This window comes from Patagioenas fasciata, chromosome 1 (genome assembly GCF_037038585.1).
Source record: "Patagioenas fasciata isolate bPatFas1 chromosome 1, bPatFas1.hap1, whole genome shotgun sequence".
NCBI classification, from domain to species: Eukaryota; Metazoa; Chordata; class Aves; order Columbiformes; family Columbidae; genus Patagioenas; species Patagioenas fasciata.
In genome coordinates, this window is record NC_092520.1 from 182,636,240 (window position 1) to 182,649,130 (window position 12,891).

General features: G+C 40.2%; 1 protein-coding gene across 1 annotated transcript in view; it reads right to left on the reverse strand.

Annotated features, from left to right (window-relative positions):
* ANO6 (anoctamin 6) overlaps positions 1-12,891 on the reverse strand; it is a 75,879-nt gene that overhangs the window by 40,735 nt on the left and 22,253 nt on the right. Inside the window, exon 2 of the mRNA XM_065836936.2 lies at positions 9,694-9,770. Within this exon, the coding sequence (XP_065693008.2) occupies positions 9,694-9,770 (77 nt within the window). The remainder of the gene's footprint in view (positions 1-9,693; positions 9,771-12,891) is intronic.

Consider the following 12,891-nt stretch of genomic DNA (forward strand, 5'->3'; position numbering starts at 1 on the left):
AGATTCCCATACAGAACTGCAGAGGAGCCTTGGCTTTCAGATGGCTGCGCAAGCAGGGCGGACCAAGGATCAGGCCGGGCAAAATGACCCAGAATAATCTCTTGAACATGCTCAGTGAGATGGATTGAGAACTGACTGGATAGCAGAGCTCAGAGGATTGTGATCAATGGTGCAGAGTCTAGTTGAAGGCCAGTAGTCAGTGGTGTTCCCCAGGGGTCAGTTCTGGGTCCAGTCTTGTTCAAACTGTTCATCAGTGACCTGAATGAAGAGACTGAGTGTATCCTCAGCAAGTTTTTTGACAATACCAAACTGGGAGGAAGGGACACGCCAGAAGGCTGTGCTGCCATTCAGTGAGACCTGGACAGTCTGGATGACTGGGCAGAGAAGAACATAATGAAATTCAACAGGAGCAAGTGTAGGGTCCTGCACTGGGGAGGAATAACCCCAGGCACCGGTACAGGTTGGGGGCTGACCTGCTGGAAAGCAGCACTGCAGAGAAGGATCTGGAAATTCTGGTCAACAACAGGTTGGCCATGAGTCAGCAATGTGCACTTGTATCCAAGAAGGCCAATGGTATCCTGGAGTGCATTAAGAGTGTGACCAGCAGGTTCAGGGAGGTTCCCCTCCCCCTCTACTCTGCCCTGGTGAGGCCACATCTGGAGTACTGCATCCAATTCTGGGCTCCCTGGTTTAAGAAGGACATGGAATTACTGGAGAGAATCCAGTGGAGGACTACAAAGATGATTAGGGGTCTGGAGCATCTTCCTTATGAGGAGAGACTGAGAGAGCTGGGTCTGTTCAGCCTAGAGAAGAGAAGGCTGAGAGGGGATCCCATCAATGCTTATAAATATCTATAAGGGTGCATGTCAAGAGGACGGGACCAGACAGTGGTGCCCGATGGTAGGATGAGGGGCAATGGGCACAGACTGAAGCACAGGAGGTTCCATCTTATTCAGATGAGGAGAAACTTTTTTACTTTGAGGGTGCCAGAGCACTGGAACAGGCTGCCCAGAGAGGTTGTGGAGTCTCCTTCTCTGGATACATCTAAAACCCATCTGGACACATTCTTGTGTGATCTGCTCTGGTGAACCTGCTTTAGCAGGTGGGTTGGACTAGATGATCTCCAGAGGTCCCTTCCAACCCCAACTATTCTGTTATTCTGAGACACGCTCTGCCTTTGAGGACACAAAAAAGATTCCCAGATGTCTTATCTGTGAAATTTCCCTGTCAGTGCAGACCAAACTTCATGAGGGATGTCAGGTTCAGTTTTGGAACCTCCTGCATGTCTGGTCCACAGAAAGGCACATGGAAATGTGGTTATGGTGTCAGAAACCCCTTACATGCAGACTGAAATGTCTGTTCCTCAACTCCAGTAAAACTGAGAAGAATGCTAGTCTTCAGTCAGGAGTACCCCAGTTCCAGAGAGTATACAGTGTTTTAGGAACCACATGTGTCAGTGTTTCCAAAATAAAATTGACCAGGAGTTTTATTCTAAACCTCTCCCTGTAGACTATTTTATTCCTATTTATTGGTTGAGTCAAAACAGTCAACCAAGATGTGTCTCCCCGTAATTACAACAAAATTTCCATATTTTAAATAAACTCACTGAAGTTTAAACTCACTATTTTTTTACATTGTATGTGCAAAGGCTAGGACCTGTTGCAAAAAGGTCCTGTTAACTTAGTTGCTTCAAACAGTCTGAGTAAACTCTTGGTTAGAACAGTTTTCTTTGAATCCCACCTATGCCTAGTTTTGTGACAAACCTGACAGCAAGCAGCTGCTGACAAACATGTGTATATATACATATATATATGTATATAGACACATATATATACACACATATGCTGACATACAGCCAATATAAACAAACATTGTAGGCTACTTTCACAATCTGACCTAGGATATTAAGAAACTACCTAGGCAGTCATCCAATCAACATCCAACTGCATGCTGTGAATACTGTTTTAGGGAAAAAAAATGCTTTAAACTTTCAGGTGGCGCCACTAGATGACAATAACACTGTGTGTCTCCATTACCCAAAAGAAGTCATGGATGTGAATTTCTACGTTCTTGAGAGCTGGAGATGACATTGACCTGTCAAGCAATCAGGCTTGACCCTGGCAAGTTTTCCTCCTGCTGAGGACTGGCCATGGGTGTAAAATGCAGCCCTGCTGTGACCATTTCCAGTCTCATTTAAAACATAATCATGATGATTTCATGTTGACTAGATTCCCCTTGGGAGGAAAGCATCAACAACAGCAGTCCCTATTAGGAGACAGAAGGGCTGCGGGGAGGCAAGGTTGGCCCAGGACAGAGCCCAGCCCCACAGCCTTGGCTGTCCCCCAGGACCCCGGCAGGATCTGGCCCTCACTAAAATTGCTCCATGTTGCAATGCTGGAAATACAGAGCCCAAACCTTATGATAATGAATAAGGAGGGGAAGTGTTGCTACTGTATAAAGCAGAAGGTTTTAAGATTGGGCTTCTTCACCTTCTGAATCTTAGAGACAGCATTATAATAACTTCTGCTTAAAGAGACAGAGTTCAGTTGTGAAATTCAAGCACCTGAAAGCACGAAAGCAGAAATAGCTTTGAGGGTTTTTTTCACTACAGCTTTTAACTCTTTTTGCTGTATGATCTGTCCATGGGATAGAAAAGAAAGAAACAGCAGACAGCAAACATCAGATTAAGTTTTGACCTAACAAGTTTTGCTCATAATTTGAGACTGCATAACAGTGTCTAAATAATTTTACATTAAATGTAGTCTCCTTTAAGCTTATGAAGCCAGTATGTAACAGCAATAACTGTCTTAACTCAGTTGTCAATTACCAGATGCAAAGATTGCCTGTTAATCAGTGTTCTGACTCATCAATTTACTTATATATATGTAATTTTATTCACAAGCATATATGTGTTACCATATACGTACACCTTTCTATATATGTCTACATGTATATCAAACTATGCATATATATAATGGAATATAGCTGAAAGATTAATCAGTATTGGACTGCATGAATCCAGGTACACAGAAGTTCACACTTACGAAGCCAACTTCTTAAATGTAATTTCTATTGCTTTTAATCACAAGGGCATTGTTCAATTGACCTATCCATAGACACTTCATATATCGATAAAATAATAAAGAATTCACTCATTAAACCTGAATACTTAAGAGATCAAGACCTACACAAATCAATTGCAATGTAACATTAAATATTGCTCAATTAAAAGTAAGAAGTAAAATACAAAAGGGAATGTACAGTAAAGGTTCCAATAGCCATATTAACTTGGATGTTTGTTATGTCTTGTAATCCCTACTGGATAGTTTGTAATGAAAAATCATATATTATTCAACATAATTACCAGGGGAAAAACAGGGCTGGAAACCGAAAAGATGTGCTGTACTCTGAACTTAATAATTCCTTTGAGACAATTTTTTTAAAAAATATGTAATATTATTTGACAGTATCACAAATGTTATTATCATACAAAAGCACACAAGTTTGTGTGCATAGACACAGAAGTTAATGGGGCTTAAATTCCAATATATAATTTTTTTTAAGTCTCAGTAGCAAATTATAACCCAAAATAATGAACAGGCCCATTGATACCTCTTTGTTCTGGAAGAAACAAACACGGGGTCTATTTACTGCACTATCTAATTTTCTTAGCCTCAGCATAATCACATTTTAAGCGCTGATGGAGGCAATCGGTTGTGCACTGTAATGCTATAATAATACCCTAGTGGACAGCAGGTTAATATTGATTAACACCATTAATAAACAAAAAAATATAATACATTTAGCTGTAAAATACTAATTATATTTAGCACATACTCCACAGCACTTCTGAACCCTCCAAGTGCTGTACAATCAACAGAGAGATGGATAAATATTAGATGCTTTATTAACAGGAGGAATCTGAAGGAGGGGAGGGCCTGGCCATGGATAAAGCTTTTTAGAATACTGAGGTTACACCTACATGGACTAGCCTAGAGGCAGCACAGCCACATTCATGTGGGTGTATCTCTGTGTTTCAGTCCAGAGCAGGGGCAGATCAGGTGAGCAACAGTGGCCCTTCACTCCATGGAACGAGACTGGAGGTGGCCTGCAGTAACAAAAAGCCCAAAAATGTGTGTGATGCAGACACCACCTCCTCAGCATCAAATGCCTTGTTCTACAGACCCACTGCTTGGGTCCTCACTGCCAGTGGATATACATACAGGTGGCAGGATCCCGCCAGAGCTGGGAAGTGCTGCACGAATGCACACTGAATGTCCCTGGCCAGCCCTAAGCAACTCTCTGCCATGTAACCCCCCGTCTTACACACCTCCTCTTCATCCTCCCCAACTCCGGTCCCTCATAGCCACCTCAGCAAAAGAATAAAGAGCTTCCTGCACTCTTTGCTAATCCAGCACAAGCAGTCATCAGTAAACAACATCTGCTATCCCAGCCCCCAGGACAGAGCAGCACTTGGAGAAGGGATGAGTGGGACATGAAAACAAGTTTGCCCCTCCACACAGGGCTTCAAGGGCTGAGGTAACTGGTTTGGTTTCATAGAACTGTCCAACAGACTCAGAGCTCCTCAGGAGGGAGTCTACATTGTGCTCCTTCACAGGTACAACCAGGCCTGCTGGTATCTAAGGGGAGTTGCCGTGTGTTGCTCCTGAGACCTGTGCCTGTGGTCATGGCTACATGTGGTGCCTGCAGCGCAGGAGATGAAAGGAGACCACACTAGTGGAAACCTCCCTACAGCAACAGCGATGCTCTGCCAGGGGAGGAAAAATGGTGGCATCACAAAGGAACCTGTCTTCACTTTCCCAGGCTTCTCTGGGTGTTATTTGTTAAACATTCAGTGGGAATAATAGTGGGAAGAGCAGCATGGAGACAAGCATGAAGGAAAATATGTGTACAGGAATTGCAGTTATTTATTGTTTACTACACCCTGAATGAGCACAGTATTGTAAGCTGATTTTTTTTTTTTTTAAATAATAAGAGATTCTGCATGAATTAGTTATCTAACTGGAAGGATAAAATAAATGCTTTATTGTGTCCGCATGAGCCTTTGGTGTGATTGTCAATAGAACCAAATGTAATCATTACTGGAGGGATAAACTACTTGTCTGTGACCTCTCATAATTTTCAGATATGCTTCAAACATCTTCCTGCAGCATGCCAGGGAATAAATCAGCACTGGGAAATGAGAGGGCAGAGCAGAGCCTGGGTAACATCGCCTCTGCTGACAGGCACCTGCAAAACCCTCCCGTCAGAGCACAGTGACAGCCTTGCGGGGGACCCACAGGTTACACTTCAGATGTGGGCTTTACGTAGGTGAAAATTGCAGAGTGCCTGTTTAGGAGCACAGTTATTTCTCTCTACAGACCTCTGGAAACTTCAAATCATGTAAATAAAAAGGAAACATTATATTACCAGAATATCATGAAACATAATTGTAAAGTTCTTTGAGATCGTCTGGAGAAAATGTTACAGAAATATATTAATAACATTCTTATTACTAGCACAGCTATTGTAACAAGATCTTTTATTACTTTATGTTCTAAGTGACCAACAGAGACAACTTCCTGACGTTAAGACCAACACAAGCATTTACTTCTGGAAGGAATAAGATACATATCATACATAAGATACTTCAGTAAGACATAAGTTTATGTGCACACCACAAACTATTGTTGATCTGTCTCGGTTGGGCCATAAACCGGTTGTGCCTTTAACATTTCTCCTTGTGACTCATATTTGCTAATAACAACAGAGGACTGCTTTAGTTCTGCTTTTAGCAACGAGATTATTAGCAAGCACTTAATCAGAAGATTGTTTATTCTTTTCCTCAAAATGCAGAGAAACTTTTTATATGTAACAAACTGAAATAAACTGAGACACAGTAGAAAAATACGGGGAGTCATTACAGTCATTCATTTCTGTCAGTAGAAAGTGGTTGGTAACTGGCCAGGCATTGGGATGCCTTGTCCCCTGAGCTAAGTTTGGACCAGACACCCACTTGATTTCCTGTCTGAGACTCACGTTGCTGCTGCCTGCAGAAGTTCCAGTCACTTCTGATTAGAGAGAAACCAAACAGTCTTACTTTTAAAGAAAGGTGAATATAGCACTCCACTTAAAACCTGCTTTTCAGCACTTCACTTCTTTCTTGGGATGCAGGAGCTGGGAAAATTCACTCTTTCTGACTTCCCTGAAGCCTTTTCACTGCAGAAATTGTATTTGTGGGGCACCAGTAATAGAGAATTCAAAGAAGTTATCCTCCCCTCCTACAGATTTTGACTTTAAAAAAAATCCTACTGTTATATCCAAACTCAAACTATCTACCTATAGAGCAGAGAAGACTGCAAAATGAAACATCTGAGAGCTGGGAAAGTCTTGAATTAAAGCTGTCTATGTATTCTTGTCTTCCTTGTACATGGTGTTTATGATACACAACTTAATTGTGCAACCACATTGCATTTCTATGCTCCTTGTAGCAGTTATGGAATACTCCTTATTATCTTCATATTCAATGCCTTTTTTGTTACATCTCATCTAAATAGCCCAAACATTTGAATTGGGAATTCCTTCTGACTATTCTTGTGGTACTCTCCTCATAGAATCTTAGTGTTTTACAATGTTGAAAAATGAAATTTTACAAGATCCCCCAGAAGTGAAAATAAAATATAACTCTCATTTACTGGTGATCAGGAGTGAAAGTAACAATATAACCCTCATTTTAATGGTGATCAGATAAGGCATGTCACAACCTGTTGACTTCTCCTAAATTTGGACTTCTAGCTTGAGACATCAAGGTGGTGACCTCTTTCCAGAGAGCTCAGCAATTCTCTCTCTTCAAAGAGCAATGCGCTCACTCTCAGGTCTGTATGTGACTACTTCAAACTAATGCAAACGAGATCACAGATGTTTCCCTTTGACACTCAGGAAATAAACAAAACCTGGATGTGACTTTTCGAGTCTTGCACAGAAACCCTATAGCAGAAGCAGGGATAAAATCCAATTATCTAGGACTACACTCAGTTTCTTTAGTCAGAATCTTTAGTTTTTTTCCCTGCATTTCCTGCCACATTTATACATTGCTGAAATAATGCAAACAACATCCTCACAAAGTTTGGTCTTCTTGGAGATTATTGTCCTACTCATGTGCCGAATGAGACAAGGCTCTTGTGGCCAGCTTAGCATGTGATCCCATAATTAGAAACAGCACCAGAAGAAGAACAAGACCATTTCTATTAGCCAATAACTAACTCAGTTTTGGCTACTCCAGAGTGACTTGCAAAATCAAACAAAATTTCCCGAATACTTCCAGCTGCAAAATTTAGACAACAGGCACAGTACCTCCCTTCTATTCAATCATTTAAGTTAGGCTTCCTATTCAGTTTTAATTTCTAGCTACTATTAGCAACCATCCACTTCATGGATAGGCTCCGCAGATCGCAATTTAATCTTTCACCCCTCCATCTCACTGAAACTGCCCAGTGACTGACGAAAAAGATCTGACATGGAAGGAGCAGAGCAGAAAAGATAAAAAGATATGCTAAAACTGAGCATAAATTAAAACTGCTGGTAAACATGAGTAACCAAAAATAAAAATTGATTTTGACAGTTGATTTTCAGTAGAAATAAAAATAAATTCTACCAAGACTGCTTGGAGGAGGCTGTTCTAACCACAAGGTATATGACATTCTGGCCAATTCGATGCTATTTCACTTGACATAAATAAGTAAATTTTTTTCATTGAACCACAAGGAGAGTCTAAGAAGGATTTTTATAACATCCTAGTCAGGGCAGACAGTTGGGAAATGAAAAGTCTTGATTCCACTTCATGCTCCAAAAATGTGTATATTTTTTTCCAGAGACTGAAGCAGCTTTCAATGAAAAACATCCTGCCACAAATCACTGCAGTAGGGGCAGGGGAGGTGAGGGTATCCAGCTCCCAGAAGGAAACTAATTTCCTGGTTATTTGGGCATTTGTTTCCTACAGCAAAGGCAAGACCAAACCCCCCTGATTCATAATTATGATCTGTGCTTTTCCAGCTAAGCTGCTATAGCTGCTCCCCAAAGCTCTGGTGCACCTTGGTGCAATGAACACTGAATATGTCCCTTGATTTACACTGCCTTTGAAATGCCACTACAGAAATCCTTTGCCTCTTTCTTTTGTTTCTGTTTCCTATTCAGTTTGATATGAATCAAAATAGCTTTCAGTTTGGTGGCTAGGCTGAAAAATACATTATCTGAATAGCTCAAATCGTAATATCTACATATAAGAAAGGGCAGGCTTAATCCACCCTCCTGAATTTGAATGCTAATTTTTCATTGCATTGTATGTTCTTCTAGTTATATAAAGAAAATGGTGTATTTCCTTAGAGACAGAGAAATCAGCAGGACCTAGAACTCCACAGTGATAACACAGACCTCCTCTGTGCAAGCTAAAGGGACAACCAGTAGCAGCTGTAGCAGGCTGTCATTCCTGGGTGTCATTCTAGTAGAGGGCAGTGAAAGAGACACAGGTGTGTTCAGTTATTTGTAAATAGCTGATATTTTACATCTTAGTGCCTTGGACTGTGCCAGCTTGCAACCAGACCCAGTTCTCATTACTTGATGGCACCATTACAGTAGTTTCTTGAATGATTTCTCTATGTGAAAACCGTCATGAAGCTCCTAGGTGCTCAAAATGAATTGGTCCAATGAGCAATTCTTGACATTGGAGAACCTGTTTCTTTAAGCCTAGTTCTCCTGTAGCACTGATCTACTTGTAGAAGTAGTTTTAATAGAAAACAGAACCTACACACACTCAAAGACAGTGACAAAAACCTCTGTCATTAGAGTAAAGAAATGCAGAACAGACTTTTTGATTTACATGAAGTTGCTCTGTAAGTGTAGGATAAGTATATAATTTTACACCTTTTTGAATCCAGCCTTATAGCTATCCTCTTGCACAATTGCGGATCACACTTGTACCATTCTAGGGGAAAAATAAAATTGAACTCGGCAGCATGCCAGCTGGGCATCAGGTTGGCAAAGCGTGTGCCATAGCCGGGCTTGTTGAGGCCAACTGGCCAGTCCTTAGAGACAAATGAGATCTGAGGCTGGGGATCTTGAGCTAGAGCCAGAAACCTGTTAGCTGCAGAAAATATTAGGCAAGCTGGGGCACTTGAACTTTGGATAAAGGGAATGGATACCTCCAGGTCTTTTTCCTTCTCACCCGTTCAATCTCTGACTGAAGTAAGGAATTTCTTGTCTCCAAGCTTTCTGTAAAAACGAAACCTGAACTCACATGTTGGCCAACTAATACCTGGGTGTGTATAAATCTATAGGGCATGTGTGTTTATATGTAGGGTGTGTTCATAACTATTTATACTTGTATATCCACAGAGAAATCCTATACATATGTGTACAAAATTATATATATAGAGAGAAGGTGTATGTGTGTGTATCAGTTTATAGTGAATATACATTGGTCACTTTTAATTGAGACCAGTGCCTGTGTCAGCCTGCACTTTCACATCTGAGGGAATGACTTCAGGTACCTTTAGGGAAACAGATACAGCAACTCGGGTTCAGTCACACAGATGAACTGCGTGTGCTGCAAATGCAGAGGAATGCTGGTCTTCTGGAACAGCTACTGACTGTTGCATATGAGAAAAAATTACAGGTAGTCATAGTAAAAGTACCTACCCATTCAGGAGTATGAAGGTTGGGCTGATCTGGCACAGTTCCATAAGTGGGAATAATCACTTGTTTCAGTTCCAAGACTAAAAATAAACAACAACAAAAAAATATTTTAGCATTTTGTGTTTATTTATTTATTTATTTATTTATTTGATGGTTTGTAGAGAAGTCACTTTATTGCACTTATTTAGTGTTTCAGAAACAGAATGTTTGTGTCTTATACTTCAGTTATAATCAGAAGGTAGCAAGAGATCAAAAGATAAATTTCACCAGGATGACAAGCTAATGCTAGGAGAGCAACCTGATCAAGCTGCAGTGATGCAAAGTAACACTTTGCTAGTGTGTGCTATTTAGTATTTCAGAAACCCTAGCCACACTCTAGCAGCAGTTATGATTATCTTTTAATGAATACGGGTACCAGAACAAGCTCCACTTGCACAAATAACCATAGCTCATGCTGACTGTATTGTCAGGCAATAAAAAATTACAGTACCAGGGAATTCTTCAGAGATCCTAGAATGGGTGCGATACCAACAATGGTGTTGTAACATTCACTCTATAAGAGGAATGATTTTCACATAATGTAAAAACACACCTACAAGTTCAACGTGTTTTGATGCCTCAGTGACTTCTCATCCATTTCCCCAATACCTGCTAAAAACCAACAACATGCAAACTGAATTGGTTTCCTTAAAAAGCAGCCAAAAAAAAATTATGTCTTGAAGTATGTATGTCTATGATACCATTATCAAGCACACAGGGAAATCTCGTCACCGATCAAGCACTGGATAATGCACAAATTCATCCTAACAAAGCTGCTGGAAATAAGTTACAAAAGCTCTACAGTCATTGCAAGGAATTGGTTTTAGTTGCTTAACAAATATTTTTGGGTTTTAAGAAGAAGTCAGATAACATCCTGAGGCTGAAGATAACATCAAGTGGCTGAAAGGAGAAGGCTGCTTTCTGCCTGTGCATGGCAGGCAGATGGAACTGGTGCGTTATTTTTAGATCCTTAAAATAGAGAAGTGTCTTAACCTAGTCTGTCCTGCACTGACAAAAGGGGCATGGATACCAACGGCACCTAAACGTTGTCTGGAAAGGATAGCCTCAACTTATCAAAAAATACTGTAATACTGAAAGAAAATCCCCAAACTCTAAAATCATCTAATCTATAGTTTTCTTAGAAGGATAGCTAAATACTCATTAGATCCAATGCCAGGACAAGCATAACTGAAATGCCTGTTTTGTTTTGCCTTTTTTTTTTCTGGCTTAAAAGCTTCATTGATATGTGGCCAAATTCTCAAGAATTTTTAAGAAGTTTTTTTTTTTTTCGCTGATGATGCTCATTTATACCAGCTGAAGATATATCAAAACACTTAGAGTATAACAAGACTGCCATTTACAAATCAACAGAATTCCCTCATGGCCTCTAAGTAGCTGAATTCTCTGGTTTAAATACTCCCTCGTTGAGTTTGGTAGGGACTTGATTCCAGATGTTGAGCTGTCAGTTTTCAGATCTCTGCTGTGGTGATATTGTATACTCTGGGGAGGAGACAAAAGCAAGTCCATGAATTTTTCCATCAACATCGCTTCAGAAACATTTGAGTCATAACCCGAAGGTTGGCCCAGTTGAATAATCAAAGTCCGTGAGCTCTCAAAAACATTAACATATTTAGAAACATTTCCCAGCATTTAAAAACAGAGCAGGAAAATGTGGGTTATTGCAGCACACAAACGCCACATGGTGAGACCATAATATGAGAACTCAGAAAACATGAGCCTGTCTCAGCAGCTACTGCAAGATCGCTGTGAAAGCACATCATTATATTTTAATGGGTTCAGCTCGAACTAGTGTGGGAACGGCAAATACATATCCTTGATCTCAGTGTAATGGGCATCACCCGACATTCCTTAGGGCATTCTTTATTCTCTATCTGGGCACAAAGATATCCAGATACAAAGTGCTTCTGAAAACCCACAGAAGAGGGAATGTTTCTGCCCGCATATAATGGGCAGGATGAAGAAGAAATATAAGCATCTTGCTTTGAAATATAAACATCTATTCTGGAACTCTGTGTGTCATTACACAAAACAAGCAGATGCAGACACAGAAACATCAATTGTAGATGCTTATGTTCTAATATTCAGCTAAGTAAAGCAGAGAAGATGTAAGGGAACAAAGAAATCTACTTCATTTGTGCTGGCATCCTCTGATTTGAATTGACTGATACATGAGCTTCTATCTTCAAGCAATCCTGGTAACATACGCTTTTGTCAGAACATCGTATCTAATTTCTTTGAATTGTAGTAATAGATTTTGAGTTCCTGTTCAGTGATACCGGTTGGTCTTTGATCTAGCCCTTACAAAAGACGCTGTTGTGAAAATTTTAAGTAGTGGATCTGTGCATGTTACTTTACAAGAACATCTCAGTGGTATCTGAGCTGCTAGTATATCAGTGGTATATCCAGCTGCCTGGAGATCATTCTGCAATCCAGGACACTGAATTGCACTGTCAATATTTCACACCTTACCTCAAATATGCCTATATGCAAGTACTAAGAGGTCTATGTTAATCCTATGCTGCTTCTTTATAGCCTGTGCACATTCCATGCTTTGGGCCAGGCCATGGGAGATGAATCCTGCTGTTGATTCTACAAGTGATTTATTTTATGAACTTTCTCTATGGCTTTGCTTTCTCACAGGTCAGACAGTATTTATTTCTGGATTGAATAAAGGTCCTAAAATTCCTTGAGAGCCAATGTAAAATGTCTGTTCTGTCCATTAGTTAATTGATATTGACAGTGAATGGGTTTGGAAGTTCAATGACTTTCTCATTGAAAAATTCAATTTTTAAAGGCTTTCATGAACATTACTGCTAGCAATTTCTACATATTGCTATGGCAGAGGTGAGAGGTTACGGCACACTGATAGGCATGGAAGATGCTTTTCCTTTGGAATAAATATAAAGAAGAATTAAACCTTTCACTGGAGTCTATTAGGAGCTGCTCAAAGCACAGGCAGTAGGGATGAAACACTCTGGTTTAGACTGTAAATTAAAAGGCCTGAGAATGGAAAAAAAGCAGTACCTAGAAGTGAAAACAACAATGCTGTCCAAAAAAAATTAATGACAAGAAAACCACAAAGATCTTGGATAAGATGATGTTTGAAAAGATCACTGGGCTTGGCTCTATATGCAAGGACAG